This window comes from Lactuca saligna, chromosome 3 (genome assembly GCF_052625555.1).
Source record: "Lactuca saligna cultivar CGN05327 chromosome 3, ASM5262555v1, whole genome shotgun sequence".
Taxonomy (NCBI): Eukaryota; Viridiplantae; Streptophyta; class Magnoliopsida; order Asterales; family Asteraceae; genus Lactuca; species Lactuca saligna.
Window position 1 is genome coordinate 713,272 of NC_136419.1, and position 18,850 is coordinate 732,121.

The 18,850-nt window shown below is 38.1% G+C and overlaps 1 protein-coding gene across 5 annotated transcripts; it reads left to right on the forward strand.

The window, feature by feature from the left end:
• Positions 1-708: 708 nt before the first annotated feature.
• On the forward strand, positions 709-6,780 carry LOC145034195 (uncharacterized). 5 transcript variants are annotated; one of them, XM_078982558.1, is made up of 20 exons: positions 709-865; positions 1,426-1,519; positions 1,599-1,671; positions 2,236-2,358; positions 2,529-2,698; positions 2,772-2,921; positions 3,010-3,144; positions 3,367-3,427; positions 3,563-3,849; positions 3,948-4,079; positions 4,255-4,365; positions 4,433-4,543; positions 4,670-4,789; positions 4,903-5,014; positions 5,144-5,269; positions 5,355-5,489; positions 5,570-5,697; positions 5,774-5,929; positions 6,022-6,330; positions 6,463-6,780. In XM_078982558.1, exons 2-20 carry the CDS (start codon positions 1,463-1,465, stop codon positions 6,562-6,564), a joined length of 2,598 nt encoding a protein of 865 aa, XP_078838684.1. In that variant the 5' UTR covers positions 709-865; positions 1,426-1,462; the 3' UTR covers positions 6,565-6,780. The 5 variants fall into 5 exon arrangements, with proteins under 5 accessions (XP_078838684.1, XP_078838687.1, XP_078838686.1 ...); XM_078982561.1 differs by having other exon boundaries at positions 4,903-5,008; XM_078982560.1 differs by having other exon boundaries at positions 4,433-4,540.
• The last annotated feature ends 12,070 nt before the right edge of the window (positions 6,781-18,850 follow it).

Genomic DNA, 18,850 nt, shown 5'->3' on the forward strand with positions numbered 1-18,850 from the left:
CTGAAAATTTTCAACTTTTTAGTTATTTGTTTTTGTACTTTGTATTCTGTGAAAATATTAACACATGCATATCTCATTCGTTTAAAGTCGATTGAGATGCAGTTTTTTGCAGAGTGTATTTTAAAGTTTGTACATGATTTTAGATATCAAAACTGAAAATTTTCAACTTTTTAGTTATTTGTTTTTGTACTTTGTATTCTGTGAAAATATTAACACATGCATATCTCATTCGTTTAAAGTCGATTGAGATGCGGTTTTTTGCAGAGTGTATTTTAAAGTTTGTACATGATTTTAGACTTTAATTTTGTTAATTTTGGTTTCATATTCAATGAGTTATAGTCACCCAAAGTCGGGATATCAATATGAAAATTTTCAAAGTTCAACCCACTAAGTCGTAAGTAATTACCAAAAAAATTTGGTTTTTCCGGTTCTAAACCCACTTTATCCTGTTCCAACCTACCCACTTTGATATTTTCGGGTTTTCCGGTTCTAGACCCATTTTACCCGGTACCGTACCAGGAACCGGTTCCTATATAATAGTCCGATTTTCAGTTCTAAAAAATCCCGTTAACCGGTTCCGGATCCATCCGGTCCGGATTTGGACCCACTTTCATCCCTAATGGTGACATGTTAAATGGTAAATAATAATAATAATAATAATAATAATAATAATAATGAAGTTACATCGCGCAAGTGCAACGATGAATAACGTTTGAACCTAATAAACCTCATACGTATCTACACAAAGACGCCTCCATCCATTGCGTGCTTCTGTCGATAGTTGCTTCCAAGTGAGGGCTCCCCTGCTCGCCGCCTTCTCCTCTGTGAAGCCACCGGCCGGAGACCGTCGCACTCCCACAGCTAGGTTCGTTTTTGTTCAATTTTTCATTCTATCGTTTTTTTTTTCCTGCTGTCGACTTTTTTCCTAGCTTTATTTTCCTTGTTTCCGTTAGAATAATTTGTTGGTTCATGAATTTATCAATTGATGAATAAGAGCTGTAAAGTAGAAACATTTGTAATGAAAGTTGTTTATCTTTGAATGTGAATTGATTTTCCTTCTGTAAAGTAGAAACATTTGCAACTCATTTCATGGTTTTGTAACTCTGATTGTTTTGATTGTAAATAATCAGAAAACCATAATCAATTAAAGATAATAAGTTTTTATCAACCATCATTCTAAACTAAGATTGTGATTCAGTTGAAGAACAACGTGTAACAATGCTGAATAACAATGTTGGCTTATGTTTATAGGTGACCATTTTCAACCTATTTATGTGTAAACTGGATTAAGGGAATCCAAACAGTTTTTTAAAAACTCCCCTTTGACACCGCCATAAGCTAATAAGTTATAAGTCAAAAAGCAATAAGCAGTTTTAATAAGCTTAGCTGAACACCCTCTTTGTTTTTGATTTTTTTTTGTTAAAGTAAAATCTGAACTCGTTGAAGGAGTTTGAGTTGAAAGATGGTGCAACATAAGGCTCAGTTGAAGAAGCAGCAAAAGCGTGGTGTAGACTTCAAAGTAAGTCTCATTCCTTTCCTTGGATGATGATTTACATGCAACTGCAACTGCAACTGTGTTTTGATGTGATATTCTGCAGAAAATAAAGCGGAAAATTGGGAGGAAACTGCCGCCACCAAAGAATACCACCAATACTGAAGTCAAATCGAAAGGTGATCTTAAAGCATTACTTGTCTTCCAATGTATTTTCTGGCTTAGTGCATGTCTGGAAAGTGATGCCAACATTGGTATGCAGTATTGAAGATGTCAATACAATACGCAATAGCCTCATCTTGCTTTGCTTGTCATAATGTAAAACAGCAGCAAAATGCAACTTCATATTAAAATTTAAATAGACAAAGAAAGTGTCCATTTTTAAGATCTTTCCCTGTGATGACATGACACCATCCCCCCTGACCAATATAACCCTAACCCTGTAGTTCCACTTGAGCCACACAGACTTTCCTCGCCCAACAAAACGAAAGAAGCCAACAGGGGATAAATTGAAAAATAACCATTAACCCCTGTTTCCTTTGTTCTATGTGTCTGATAAGATGGATTACAATCCACAAAGGTTTTGTGGGTTGTCATGATGGTTTCTAAATACACGGAACCTGTCTGTTGATGTTAGTATGATAAGAAGAAGGAAAGTAGAATATGAAAAGAGTATTAATTGGATTTTTTTTTTTTTTTTTTTGTTTGTTTCAACTTGTTTTGATGTTAACTGTTATGTGCAGCAATCATATTACCGGAGCAAAGTTTGGCATCAGAGAAGGCTGGTCTAGCTGTCAGCAAAAAAGGTTTGACCTTAAAAGAGCTGCTTCAGCAGACATCTCATCACAATGCAAAAGTCCGCAGAGGTACCATATGTTTCTCTTCTATTAACATTTAATATTTAATATTTTGAATTTGTGTCAAGGAACACTCTAGTGCTTGGTTAAAGAATTTAGAATAACTAATAGTAGTATATAATATGATCCATATGATTTGGTATTAAGACTAAAACCAGCTGCGTTGTTTCCGTTTGAAGATGCATTGATTGGGATCAGGGATATCTTCCTAAAACATCCAGCACAACTGAAAATGCACAGACTCTCTGTTATAGAAAAACTGCGCGAGCGCATGAGTGATGAAGACAGAATTGTCCGTGAGACGCTCTATCAACTTCTAAAAGCAGTCATATTTCCTGCTTGTAAAGAGGTAGGTGTGTGTTGTTTTTGTAACATATTATTATTTATGTCAATGTCAAACTGAAGTTATTTGATTTTTCCAGGATAACCAGGGGACTTTTATATCCTTGATGATGGCTTATGTCTTCAATGCAATGACACATTTGGCATTTGATGTTCGTTTGATGGCTTTCAAATTTTTCGACTTGCTTGTCCAGCACTACCCAATGTCATTCTCCATGTATGCTGAAAAGGTATAGAAAAGAGCATGGGTGCATTGCATATTCAAAATAATATTTAGGTCCAAGTGGGATATTGAAAAACTGTTTTTCGTGTTTGTAGATCATCCAACATTACCAAGAGATATTGCAGAAGAACCAGTTTAATTTGCATGACAAGGGAAAGCTTAAGAGTGTTCTTGCTGGCTTGGCATACTGTCTCTCTCTGTTGCCAGATGTTAACTCCTCAACTGAAAATGTACTTTTCTAACAGCTTCCAATCAAACAACATCATGTACAATGTCCAAAACTCCCTGCTTTTTTATGTTTCCGTTTTGGGAAATCTTGATGTCACACTGCACACTGCATGTTCAACCATAACTTCTTGTAAAGTTGTTTGCACGAGTAATATCAGACTTTTATATTCTTTTTGGATTTTGCTATGTATAATGCCCTTCTCCTTTTTCCCTCTTGCAAATAGGCAGTTGCTGACCCAAGAATTTTGCATGCTTTTGAGTCTCAACTGCATGAAGATGGTTCTGGTAAGTGAAAGAACCCAGAATCTGATATTCTCTTCATAAGATCTGTTAGCATCTGTGTAAGTATATATATATATATATATATATATATATATATATATATATATATTTAACATACAAATTGGTTCCTTTCATCAGCTTTTCCGGTGACTGCAAAGGAATTGATGGGCCTTTTGCCTATTTTAGTTGGTGGTCTCCAGGATTTTATGCCCTCAGTTCAGATAATGCCTAATTTGGAAACACAGTCATTTGATTGTGTGCTTTCTTTATTGAAAAGTATACATCTTGTTGTCAAGTTTTTTGTTTATGGGAATCCGAAAGTCTCACCACCTTCCAACAGAAGAGATCAAGATGTGTTGCAGATGTTATTGAAGAAGTTGTTTACTGTGTTTCCCCTGAACCCAACACATCAGTCATCGGAGAAGGTAGGTAGTATACAACTTCCTTATTATGATGTCAGTCAGTATTTTTATTTTTCACCATCTAATTTTTAAAAGCTTCAACATTGTTAATGCATGCGCAGGAAGACAATAGGTATTTTATCTTGAATGTCATAGTTTCAGAGATCTTCTTTTGTTTAAGTGATTGGTCAGCTCCCCCATCTGTCTTTCTGGAAAAATTCCTGGTGTTCCTTGTAGATGCATTGTCTGAGAAGGTATGTAGTTTGAAGCATGTTTCTGATATTATAAAGATTTTATGGCAACTAAAAAAAAAAAGAGAGATTATGAGCCATTAGAAGGCTCCTCTCATGTGGTCAAGTGTGGAGTGAATTGGCATCATCATAACATAATATAATATAATGGCACTTGGAATATGCACAATTTTTGCAGGTCTGTGGCACTGGCAAAGCATTTTTTCAGAAGCATTCACTTCCACTGATTCGTTTCATTCCTAAACTGATGATGCAAGTGGATGATACTTGGAAATCACACATTCTCCAGGTATGATAGCTTAAGCATGTACAATGTAGGCATAAGAGGGAGAATGATGCATATGCATATATTTCAGGCTTTTACAGAGGTTTTCAAGAAGTGTGATCCGGAGTCTTCAATGAAATTAGTTTGTCTTTCAGCAATCGAAGAAATGCTGTTTCCTGTAAGCCTGGCTGGCTGGCTGGTTGTATGTTTTTCTTAATCTGTTATCCTGGCTGAATCTATATAGTTTGAATGATATATATATATATATATATATATATATATATATATATATATATATATATATATATATATATAAATATGTATCCAGAAAAACACGTGGGCAAATGCAACAAGTGATTCAGAAATGTTGGAGTTCAAGATTAGTTGGATAAGAGAGATTCCTTTGGTGCTAAGTCTGTTAGGTGATAAAAATCCTTTGTCGTCCAAGGTATATTAATTTTTTCATATCATTATCATGTGTTGTAAAGAAAGCAGATAAGAGCATTTGGTTATGGATGGATGTAATTATGGGTATGATGTTGTGGTTGATTTGGAGTGCAGGCTGTGTTGCGCGTGCAGCTTGAGTTGGGACAATGTGGTATCATGAAGTCGGAGTTTGACAGCATGCAGTTGTCATTGAGAGAATTCTACAGTACAAGCCATGATGGTGATGGTGATGCTTATATTTTGATTTTGTTCTGTTGAATATATAACATTATAACATAACAGTAAAGTAATAAGTGGTGGACTGCTGAATGGTGATGATATAATATATTTTGTTCTGTTGTTGGCCTGCCTGCAGGAGATATTTCGTATGGGGCGTTCATGAAGCTGCCAAGAGAGATTCAGGAAGTCTGTATATCTTGCCTCTATTACTTCTCCTTCCTAGACCCATCTCTGCTTCAGTCGGTGGCTGCTTGTTGCTTGTGTGAGTAAGAGTACTTGTTGGTTGTAATCATTTGATAGATATAAATATATATAAATAATATATGAATAATATATATGATATGCAGCTGAGGATGTCGATCCATTTCTGTTATTTCGGTTGTTGGAAGTTGTGAGTTGTGGGTACAGAGCTGGACACATCCAGATTGCTGACTATATTAGTTTTCTCATCACGATACCCTCACGATACACAGTTTTTCCTGGTTGCTATTTATTTTTATTTATTTTTAAATTGATTTTGCCAATGCTTATGCTTACGCTTGTGAATTTGCTTAATCATCAGAACATAGTGACAAGTCAAACTCTGGATTATTTAGGCGCGTGACTAGTGGTGTTTGCTGTTGCCTGTCTCAGATTGGGGATGATCATCTTGTTTTGAAGATGGTAGAGGGAACGCTTATTCATCAGATTGTAAGTTGCTTTGTGTGTGTGTATGTTGACTGATGCTTAAATTAATGGATGGTGTGATATTAATATTTTTTTTCAGTCGAATATGAATACAACTAACGAAGCAGGCTTGGAGAATGCATGTGCATTGCTTAGAATGATTACCAGACTTGATTCCAATCCCACAAGGCTTTCTGAAGAGAGCATCTCCAAACTAGGCAACCTCCTTCCAGGATACTTGCTCCATGTTGTGTCTGTAAGTCACCAGCGTTATTATATTCTTAGATCTGATGTCATTTTTGTTTTGCTTGCTTCGTTGGACTTGACTTTTTCTTTATTATGGAGCAGAATGTTGGGGAAGAGGAGGATGGAAGAAGCAGAAGAAGGGGTTACTATGTTTTGCCGTGTTTTGTTTTGTTGTCTAGGAGTGAGAGAATTGTATATCGTGTGTTGAAGGTGATGAGGACATGGACATGTGAAAAACCAAGGATAATTGCAGTTGTTGGTGTCCTCCTGCTGATGCATGATGAGGATGTTAGAAGAGGTGGTGGCAGTGGCAGTGGCAGTGGCAGTGGTCAAATATTTAAGAAAATAGCAGCAGCACCTAATTGTAAGGAAGAGATTGACGGCATATTGCACAACATAATCAGAGTAATGGTAATCAAACATCTCCAACTTTTTTCTTTCTGTTTTTATTTTTTTAAACCTGATGATCCAGATTGAAGTAAGTACTATTGTACTTGTGTGATTATATATATCTTGACTTGCTTAATGCTTTTCTACATACAGTCTGATGATGATGATGATGATGATGGATACAAGTTGAACATGGAAGAGAAACACAAATTGCAATATGCATATGATCGCCTAAAGATCATTATTGGTGGATAATGTCATTATCAACATTTTGCTTTTAGTTAGTTGAGAGGACTTACTTTGATTCAGAATCGGAACCGGTATTGCGATATTATAAGAACAAGTAACCAGACCGCGGTTCCAATACCGGTTCCACTCGAGTTCTGATTTCGGTCCCGGTTTTTCGGTTATTTGTCCAAACAAAAATTGGTTATAAATTAAGTGAAACTAATGACGATGCAATTCATAGTACTTGCATGTTAAGTTGGCTTCCAAAAAAATATAATATTCAACAATCAAGTTTAAAAAAAAAATATAGCTTTCAAAAAACAAACTCATCCCTGCATTTCAAATTTAATACAATTCAATCAAATTTAATAACAATGTTGCATTCATATGTTGTTTTCTTGACACGTATCTAATTTAATATCTAAACATAAGTTCAAACATTAAATTATATGATGGAAAAAAAAAACCTCAAGAAATTTTGTTTTCATAAGTAATATTATTTTAAAAACTGGAACAGAATAATAAAATATGCTGAAATAGAAAAATGTTTTGATAAGGTGTTTTTTCAGGTTTGTATCTAATTCAATATTTAACTTAAATATGATTTTTTTTAAAGATTAAACTGAAGTACAAATACGAAATTTTGACTTCATATAAGTGAATTTTGTTATTTTAAAAATCATGACAAAATAACAAAATGGGCTGAACAGAAAAACAAAAATCAACCTTTTTTTTTTCTTCTTCTTCAGGCTTGTATCTAATTGAATATTTAACCAAAATATGATTTTTTTTTTTTTAAAGTCAAAACTGAAGTAGACACACTAAATTATATGTTGGAAAAAAAATTAAATGATTCCAATTTTATGAGTGAGTTATGCTATTTTAAAAAAAATGGACATAATAACAAAATGTGTGATATGTTGTCTTTCCAAGCTTGTATCTAATTTAATATTTAATCAAAATATGATTTTTTTTTAAAATTCTAAAATGAAGTACAAACACTAAATTACATATTAGAAAAAAAATCAGGTAATTTCAACTTCATATGAGTGAGTTATACTATTTTAAAAGCAAATACAAACAATCTTACACTTCTAGGCCGGTTTTGGGTTTTTAACCGGTTTTTGTTAGAACCAATCCGGTTTTAGAATCGGTACTAGTTTTGCTATAAGTCGAGAACCGGTAACAAAACCGTTTTATTAATTTATGAAAGGTTCAGGTTCAGTTCCAGTTCCAACGGTTCAAAAGTTGATCCCTGAGATACAAACGAAAGGCTCGTGAAGATTTAGGTAGAGAGTAGTTTGTTTGATTCATGACTTCTGCTACTCTCTTAGTCATGTGTTTTGTTTCTTTTTGTGTTGGATCCATTAACTTTATATATATTTTCTCATTGATTGATTTATAAATGTCGATTATTTGATGGTTTGGATATGGATTCGTTATAGACAATAGATACCTTGACTTGTAAGCCATATCATATCATGCAAAGCCAAGACAAAACTGCAAAAATGGTCCTGATGGTATGTTGAAAATTTCTATTTTGTTCCAAGAAGTTTTGGATTAACACCACTGGTCCAAAACTTTGATTTTGTTGCAAGTTTGGTCAAAAAATTCTGAAAACATTTAATATGATGAAATTACCCTTTTTATTTTGATTATTCATTTTTTTCATTACAACAATTAAAAAAGAGAAAAACAAAACACATTCCTCACCTCTCCCTCTATTTCTCTTACAGTATGTTCACACAAAAAGTGCAAAAAACTTTTCAGGTGAATCACTCTTGTTCGAACTACAACCTTCTCGTCGAAGCGAATGTCTCATCGAAGCCAATGTCTGAATCGAGAACATTAGTGACTAACAGATCTCCAGTTCCCAAACAGACAATGTAACCACCTTCTCCAGAGCTCCAGGCGAACATATCTAAACCGAAGAACGTGACCACTTTCTCCAGAGCTCTAGTTCCCCACCTACTCCAGTGATGAACATATCTAAACCGAGAAAGGCAGCGAAAGAACTACAACTGTCGAAGCTTTCCCAAACGAAGATAGGGTTTGCAATCCCTAAATCGGTGATTGTGAGAGCGAGGTAACGACAGATGCCGAGGTCAGCGATCGAGGTGGAATCCAACATGGTTTCCGAGGAAGTCGAGTTACAGGAGGCGGTGACGCTGTCCTCCCTCCCAAATGATGAAGACGATGACACTGTTAATAACGGTGAAGGGGGAAAGAGAGAATGGGATCCCTTCGTCTTCTCTGTTGGCCAAATTTGTAAATACCACCATTACGACCAACTGTGTAACAGCCCAAAAACAGTAATAAAAATTTCTTTTAAAAGCTTATCAAATCATTCATTAATTGTTCAAAATCAACACCAAGCCATAATATCCAAAACATCAGAGTACAAATATATCAAATGCGGAAATCATGAAGGGAGGATGTCGTGCCATCACGTCGGACCCTTCCCTTTTGAACTGGAAGTACCTAGAACCATAAACATAAACTATAAGCATAAAGCTTAGTGTGTTTCTCAAAATACCACATACACAAAACATATGAGTGTCATAGGCTATCCCCATTGTCTTTCCTTGCAATGCTGAGGGCCAAATCCCGGTCTTACATACAAGTGTCAGGGGCCAGATCCTGGTCTTTCGTTCAATTGTCAGGGGCCAGATTCTGGTCTTCATACAATTGTCAGGGGGCAGATCCTAGTCTTTCATACAATTTCCAAGTGTCAGATCTTGTTCTTTCATACAAGCATCACAGAGACAACTAGCATTCCACATAACAAGTAATAGGCCGACATTAGTGCCTTCGACCCATGGATATAGTGAGAAAACTCACCTCAATTGCTGAAAAATCAGATAAATGCTCGGGTTGCTGGACCGAAAAAATTCCCCGTGCTAATTATACAAACAAATCCTCAATTAATAATTGGGACATAAACCATAGTTGAAAATCTACTTTGCTTGTCCAATATCTAAGGTAAAAGGCCAATTTACCCTTTTTCAGTTAGCCCAAAAATCCTAGGCCAAAACCCCAAAGGTTATCCAAAGTCCAACATGGGCCCAAATCCAAAAGTGACCCAATATCATAAAAGTCTATGGTCCAAACCCAACAAGAAAAGCCCAAAAATTTAAGGCCCAAAAGAATGACTCATTGCTGGTACTAGGTCGTACGCCACATGTACAATCTTGTACGCCCTGCTTGCAAGTCCGAAGTGAAAAGGAACGGGGTCATGGTGCATTACGCGCGGCGTACTAGATTTTACGCTCAATGTACGCATCCAGAAGCAAAACCCTCATTAAGGTCTTAATTCCTTAAGACTTTACGTCCAAACTTCATATATGAGCTTAATAAGACCTCTAAGGGTATAATTTTTGCAAGGCCATAAATTTGAAAACTTTATGCCTTTGCATGGCTACAAAGTGCCCAACACTAAAAACCTAACTTGCTCCATCCTTTTCAACACCAATACTCATCCAAGAGGACAAACTAAGATCCAAGCTTGCATTTTTATGACTTAGAATACCCTAGAATGTCTGAAAGGACAACTCAAAGGCTTTGGAGTACCTCATACTCACAAAGCCCTTGGTTTTAGGATAAAAAGGATGAAAATCAAGGCTTAACTAAGATCAAAAGAAACATAAGCCAAGTTTGGAGCTTTATACCTCCAAATGGTGCATAAAGGAGAGAATGTGTTGGATCCAGAGTCTTGAGAGCAAAGTTACCTCCTTGATGATCCTCCTTCACAAGCAAGAAAGCTCACAACTCACTCAAAAGCTCAAAATATTCAAAATAAGCTAGGGTTAGCAAGGTAGGTCGATTCTAGGAGTGAAGGCTGATAAGAAGAAAGGTTTTGGGTGGTGCTTAAAAAGTGCACAAACCCTAAATATTAGGGTTTGGTCCAACACTGTGTACACCCTGCATACAAAGGTACGCCCAACGTACATGCCCGAGGCCAGGTACGCCCAACGTACCAAGGTGTACGCCTAACGTAGCCATCTTGCATGTAAACTTTACGAAAATGCCATTGGGGACCAATTTTCCAAACCAATCACAAACCAAGGGTCAAAAATGAATACTTGGAAATTTAGATGTTACAACTCTCCCCCACTTGAACTAGACTTTGCCCTCGAAGTCTGCTGACGCGAACAAATCTGGGTAGTGCTCGTGCATCTCCGCCTCGGGCTCCCAAGTCCAATCGGAACCTTTATAATGTTGCCATTGGACCTTAACGAGAGATACATCCTTGTTGCGCAGAGCCTTCGTCTTCCAATCGAAGATCGCCACCGGTCTCTCCATAGAATTTAAACGAACATCAACTTATATGTTATCCAAAGGAACAACTGTGGACTCTTCGGCTACACACTTCCAAGGCTGAGACACATGGAAGATGTTATGGATCTGGTTGAGCTTATCAAGAAGATCCATCTGGTATGCAACCCTACTCACCCGGGCTGATATCTTGAAAGGACTAATGAATATGGGGCCAAACTTGCCTCGCTTTTGAAATCGAATGACCCATTTCCAGAGTGACACCTTCAGAAGGACCAAATCTCCCACCTGAAACTCAGGTATGAACATCATCAGTCTGCATAACTCTTCTTTCGGATTTGTGCGACTCGCAACCTGTTGCACACCTGCTGAATCAACTCAGTGGTCTTGATTACCACCTCGGTACTCCCCACGACCCTGACCTTTTTGTTGGGTTTTTATTGAAAAACTAGTTTAAAAAACATAACATTTTGGCAATGGAACACTTATAAATTTTAATAACATAAACAAGTTAAACCCACCAAGGATCAACTTGCAAAGTTTGGAAAGAAAAACAACACCGACCAAAGAAGAGATAAAGAAATAACAACCTTTGTAGTTCTATGGGTCCTCTTAGGATGCTTGAAAGTTGATGAAGAATGATGAACTTAAGAAACACCAACAAAAAGCCAACTTGATGTAGATGCTAGTTTAAAACTCTTAACTCTTAAGCTTGAAGTTCATAGCCAAAGTATGAACTTCAAGAGAGAATAAAAACAAGTAATATCTTCAAGACTTGAGAGTAGGGATGAGCATAGGCGGGTACCCACCTTAATTATCTGGAACCGAAACCGAAACCGAAACTAGCGGTTCCTAAAATGTTGGAACAATAATCAGAATCGACAGGTAGCGGTTCCATTAGAGGGTACCCGGTTCGTTCAATTTGTTGAATTTTTAAATCATTTAAAACTATATCTATGAGTTAGCATTCAAAGAATTGAAGTCCATAGCTAAACAAATATTTTTGTGAGTTAGAATTTAACTTGAACATAATAGTAACTTATGTCTATTATCTATGAATTCATTTTTAAAATGGATAGTTTAATTTTAAAGTGAAAATAATATAAGGATATTTAAAGGTTCAAAACAAATTATTTAAAATTCTAGAACTTTAAATGATGCTATTTAGGATACTATATAACGTATGTGATTGTGATATATATATATATATATATATATATATATATATATATATATATATATATACACACACACACACACACACCGGTTCCAGAGGGTACCCAGTGTAACGCCCGTAGATCCGGGCTAGTCAAATTAGAGACGACAAGCATCAAAAATGACTTTTTGCTGGGAGATTATTTAGAAGGATTAATTTTAACCAAGTTTTAGTATATTTCACAAGGTTTCCGTGCATATAAAGAACGCCAAAATCCGAGTTATAACGAAGAAGTTATGACCTGTCGAATTTCGCGACAGAACCGGCGCGACCCAACGCGACGTAAATAGTGAATTTAAGGTAGATAGATATCTATCCTTAGTGATCTAAATGAGAATTGAAGATCTCATCGATAGTAGTTGTGACATCCCCAAAATCACGGCCAGAAAAGACCGGTTTGTTTATGCTTTGTTTAAAAATCAGAGTAACATTTTAAATAAAAGTGTTGCAGAATTTGTCCCAAAACAATAATATGATAAAGATTTATCAAAAGCATTTCCATAGAAATGTATTTCATTAAAAGACTCGGGATGTCATGTTCGTACAGATCAAAAGCATAAACAGTACAATACAAGCCTTACTACATTATTTCATATCTACAGGCCTATATCCGTAATCCCTCGTCCAAACATCATATATATGCTCAAGCGCCACTACCTGTAATACATAAAACTGAGTGGGTCAGGCTTGGGAGCCTGGTGAGCACATAGGGTTTTCAACCCACAATAAATAGTTTATTAATTTCATCAATCAACAATAACCCGATTACCCGTTCCCGTTATCCTCACTTTACCTCCCTAAACACCTATCATAAGGGACCTAGCCTAAGGATCATCATCGGGACGGACACTGCTACTAAGGGGATTCCTCAGCAATAAATGTCCTAATAGGCAACCATGTGGGGGATGGAGTACATCTGGTGAGCACACAGTTCAAATAAACACACAGTTCAAATAAACACCTACAGGTTGCGAGCCTGCTAGTGTTCCACTGGACTGTCTAGAATAGTCCGTGGTCGTCATCTATACTCCGCTAGATGACTGGATCATCAATAACATCTATAACGAGGCTTCTCATTATTTTATTTTGTCACACAACAACTATTACATCTACTCATGTTTTACCCAACACATTTTGTAGATATAAAATACATATACAGTTTAAATCTTTGAAAACATGTATAAAACGTTCATCCAGCATAGATAGCAAGTATTCAGATAATATGCACAAATAGCACGTAATTTATATTAAATACTTCATATCTATGTGTAAGTTGAAAGTAAATATGCACTCACCTGAAAAGGTGGTGATTCCGAACTCAGACAGCGCTTCGCTTCTTAAAAAGAATTTTCTTCGACGAAACCTAGTATTATTACCACTAGAGTTTAGTTTATTATTCGTCGAGACTAATTAATAGTCTAGCTATTATTATTATTATTATATAAGCGTCAAAAAAATACTTATATAACCCATAATAATAGCCCAAGTATTTATTATAAGTTCCTAATAACGTTACTATAATTAAATAAAAGCTATATTAAAAATAGCGTAGGCGTAGCTCACTTACAGCGGGTTTTATAGAAAACCGGGCTTTGCTTGGAGCAGCGTTCCCGAGCCGAAAAGCTCTTCTTCTCGGAGCCTTTGAGCACTCCGGGGCTTCCGCCTCGTGCTAGGGAGGTTCCCTAGGCTTTTCGGGGGATTTCGGGGCTAGAGAGAGGTTCTAGAGAGAGAGAGAGAGTAAAGAGAAGACATAATGCGAAAGGTGTGAAGAAAATGAGGGTGGGAGAGGTGGTATTTATAGGGTGAAATGTGGCTGAACTTGGTGCCACATGTCACCATCTGGTGGCAAGCCTTGGGGAGAAAGCAATGGCCAAGATTGTGCCACATCACCCATTTTCGCACAGCACACTTCCGACTTCTAAAATCCGTAACTTTCACATACGACCTCTGTTTTTGACGTTATTTATATCCACGCGTAGGTAATAATAAGATCTAAAACTTTCATTTTGACACCATCAGCTAATTCTCGACCGATCTTAAATTTAACAGTACAAGGAGATTATACTGTTAAACGTCTGCGTAAAATTAATAACTTCTACATACGGACTCTGTTTTTGTCTGTCTTTTTACCGTTGATTTCCTATTAATGAGATCTTCAACTCTCATTTACGTTGCGTAAGCCAAAAACCGCTCGAACTAAAATTCGAGTTTCAGGCCGTGCACTGCTAAGCCGAATCTTAGAAAAATCATAACTTCTTCATACGAAGTCAGATTTGGGCGTTCTTTTTATCGATGTTCTTAGTTTAATATATTCTACGACTTTTGTTTAGATTGATAAGGCTAAAAAGTCTTCTATCGTAAATTCACTATTTACGTCTCCCGGTGCCGTGCCGGTTTTGCCGTAAAATTTCGGCGGGCCATAACTTCTTCGTTATAGCTCGGATTTCGGCATTCTTTATATGTACGGAAACCTTGAGACGTATTCTACAACTTTATGTAGAGATATTGGGATTATCTCACACTTTAATTTTGACGCTCATTTTTATTCTTTATTAATTATACATTTATAATTAAATAATAAACACATAAACACACATAATTCACATAATACTCAAATATTTTATATTTATTACTTCAAAAAGAGTTACAATAGTTGACCTAGACTATTACATTGACAAAAATGCTTAGCCCTGAAAACCCGGACGTTACAATTCTCCCCCCCTTAGGATGATTCCGTCCCGGAATCATGCATCAGCAAACAGATGTGGATAGCGACTCATCATGTCATCCTCTGTTTCCCAAGTGAGATTCGGCCCATTCGAATGTTTCCATCGGACTAGCACCAAGTTGACCATCTTGCGTCGTAACTTCTTAGTCTTACGGTCAATAATTGCCTCAGGCTCTTCGATCAGCCTTTTATTCTCATCCATCCTTAATTCCGAGATTGGAATTATGTCGGGAACATCTCCCATGAATTTACTCAAATAACACACATGGAAGGTGTTATGAATACCATTGAGTTCTTCGGGCAATTCCAGCTTGTAAGCTTGGTTCCCAATCTTCTGAAGAACTTTGAACGGTCCAATAAACCTTGGACTCAACTTTCCTCGTTTCCCAAATCGTATAAGTCCCTTCCACGGTGAGACTTTAAGTAAAACGGAATCCACAACTTCGAAGGTTATCGGTCGTCTTTTCTTGTCAGCATAGCTCTTCTGACGATCCTGAGCTGCTAACATTCTTTCCCGAATCACCTTCAATTTCTCAGCAGTCTCATGGACTATCTCGGGGCCCATAAACTGCTTCTCTCCGGCTTCAAGCCAACAAGACGGCGTACGACATTTCTGTCCATACAAGGCTTGATAAGGTGCCATCTTGATGCTCGAGTGAAAACTATTGTTGTAGGAAAATTCTACTAGAGGTAAGTGTTCGTCCCAATTCCCTTGGAATTCGAGGGTACATGCTCTCAGCATATCTTCCAACGTCTGAATCGTTCTTTCGCTCTGACCATCAGTTTGCGGATGGTAAGCAGTACTCAAACACAACTTTGTACCCAACTCCTCTTGTAGACTCCTCCAAAACCTCGACGTGAAACGACTATCACGATCTGATACAATCGTAAGAGGGACACCGTGAAGTCTTACAATTTCCTTCACGTAAGCATTTGCGAGCTTATCCATAGACCACTTCTCGCTGGCTGCTATGAAGTGTGCACTCTTGGTGAAACGATCCACGACTACCCAAATCATGTCGTGTCCGTTCTTCGTTCTGGGCAGTTTAGTCACAAAATCCATGGTGATGTCTTCCCATTTACCCATGGGTACAGGTAAAGGTTCTAAACTCCCATACGGTTTCTGATGTTGTGCCTTAACCCTCGCGCATGTTACACACTCAGCCACATACTTCGCAACATCGAGCTTCATCGTCGGCCACCAGTAGTAGGGCTTTAGGTCCCTATACATTTTAGTGCTACCGGGATGAATCGAGTACATGGTCTTGTGTGCTTCTTCCATTAGAAGATCTCTTATTCCTCCCGTCTTAGGTACCCAAATTCGATCTTGGAATACCTTCAGTCCTCGACTGTTCGTACCGAACACCAACGTTTTTCCCAAACGTTCTTCCTTTCGGTCATTCTTTTCTAAGGCTTCTTCTTGAGCTTTCCTGATACTTTCCACAATCGTTGAGACGACTTCAATTCTTAACGCTCTTGGCCTTTTTCTTTCAAGATTGACTTTCCGACTGAGAGCATCAGCAACAATATTTGCTTTACCTGGGTGGTAAAGTATCTCACAGTCGTAGTCCTTGAGAAGTTCTAGCCAGCGTCGTTGCCTCATGTTCAACTGCTTCTGATTAAAGAGATACTGGAGACTCTTATGATCAGTGAAGAGCTTGCACTTCGTGCCGTAGAGGTAATGCCTCCATATCTTTAAGGTGAATACTACTGCTGCCAACTCCAGATCATGAGTGGGGTAGTTCTTTTCGTGCTCTTTCAATTGTCGAAATGCGTATGCTATCACCTTTTCTCTTTGGGTCAGAACACAACCTAACCCGACTCCAGATGCATCACTATAAACTGCGAAATCTTCGACTCCATCGGGTAGAGAAAGTATCGGTGCTTCACATAACTTTTTCTTTAGCTTCTCGAACGCCTCATCGTGTTTCTCACTCCATGTATACGTAGCTCCTTTATGGGTCAAAGCTGTTAATGGAGCAGCTATCGAAGAAAAGCCTTGGATAAATCGTCGGTAATATCCGGCTAATCCTAGAAAGCTTCGAATCTCCGTGGGATTCTTCGGACGTTCCCACTTCATTACAGCCTCGATCTTGGCGGGGTCAACCATTATTCCTTCCTGGTTAACAACATGACCCAAGAATTGGACTTCCCGTATCCAAAAGTCGCATTTGGAGAACTTTGCAAAAAACTTGTCCTTCTTTAACACCTCCAACACTTCTCGTAGATGCTTGCCATGCTCCTCCTGGCTTTTCGAGTAAATGAGAATGTCGTCGATGAACACTATCACAGATTTATCGAGGAATGGTTTACAAACCCTATTCATCAAATCCATGAATGCTGCGGGAGCATTGGTTAGTCCGAATGACATAACCAAGAACTCGTAGTGTCCATATCTTGTTCTGAATGCAGTCTTCTCAATATCCTGCTCTCTCACCTTCAGCTGATGATATCCTAACCTAAGATCGATCTTTGAGAAGTAGCTCGAACCTTGCAGTTGATCGAATAGATCATCAATCCTTGGCAATGGATACTTGTTCTTCACCGTTGCCTTATTCAACTCTCGGTAGTCTATGCACATCCTCATGCTTCCGTCCTTCTTCACGAATAACACCGGAGCTCCCCAGGGTGATGAACTAGGTCGAATGAAACCGCTGTCCAACAGCTCCTGAAGTTGCGTCATGAGCTCCTTCATCTCCGTCGGTGCTAATCGGTAAGGTGCCTTTGCTATCAGTGTTGTTCTTGGTAATAAGTCTATACGAAACTCTACTTGCCTATCAGGTGGTAATCCGGGAAGATCTTCGGGAAAGACTTCCGGATAATCGCACACAACCAGTATATTCTGCACCTCTTTCTTTTCCTTCTTAGCATCGATTACGAATGCCAAGTATGATGCACATCCTTTGGACAAACATTTCCTGGCTTTCATCAGGGAGATGATTCCAGAATTTACTCTGCGTTTGTCCCCGTACACCATAAATGATTCCTTTCCGGGTGGGTTTATCCTAACTATCTTCTTTCGGCATAATATCTCGGCATCGTTGGTGCTAAGCCAATCCATACCCAAAACGATGTCGAAACCATTTAACTCTATGGGTAATAGTTCCTCATGGAATTCGTTTCCGTTTAGGTCAATGACGATGTTCCTAATACGATTACTAACAGGTACGAATTTGCCACTGGCAACTTCTACAATCAGGGCATTATCTAGTTTTTCTACAGGTAATGCTAATTTCGCACTAAATTTATGCGACACAAAGGAGTAATTGGCTCCGGAATCAAATAGTATATTTGCAGGCAAACCATTTACAAGAAAGGTACCTGAAGCGACGTTTGTTGCCTCCTTCGCAGCCTCGAGCGTCATCTGAAAGGCTCTCGCCTTTGGCTTTGGTGGTATGTTGGGCCTTCCCGCATCTTTCTTCCTTGGGCAATCCTTAGCAATATGCCCTTCTTCACGACACTCGTAGCACACCTTCTTGTTGGTGGTGCACTCATTGGCATAGTGCCCTGTTTTCCCACACTTGTAGCAGGTTACTTCATCGCCACATTTTCCCGAGTACTTCTTCTTGCACTTCTCGCACCATTTAAATTCGTTTCCTCCCCCGAATTTTTTTGAACCGAACTTGCTCTTCTTTTTGTTGGGTTTAGCAGACCCTTCAAATTTCCTCTTCTTGCCAACCTCGATTTTGCTGGCAGCTCTTCCCTTAATCATGTCCTCCACAGACTTGGCAGCCCAGATAGCTGCCTCCAAAGTAGGTGCCTGTCGTACTGGCACCGCGTATTCCCATGAAAGTCCCTTTGCGTACTTATCAATTTTCGTTAGCTCATCCGGAACAAGACGCAAGGCAAACTCCATCTTTTCTGTGAAGTTGTTCGTGTATTCATCGATTGACATGCTTCCCTTCTTCAGGGTTAGAAACTGGTTTTCTAACTCTAGCAGGTTTTGAGCCGAGCAGTATTTTCTTTTGAATTGCACCAGAAATTCTGCCCATGTCAGTTGCAGGGGCTTGTTGGGGCTTAAAGTCTTCCCCAAGGTATTCCACCAACGTACAGCGCCTCCTCGAAACTGACGTACTGCAAATGTGGTTTTTAGC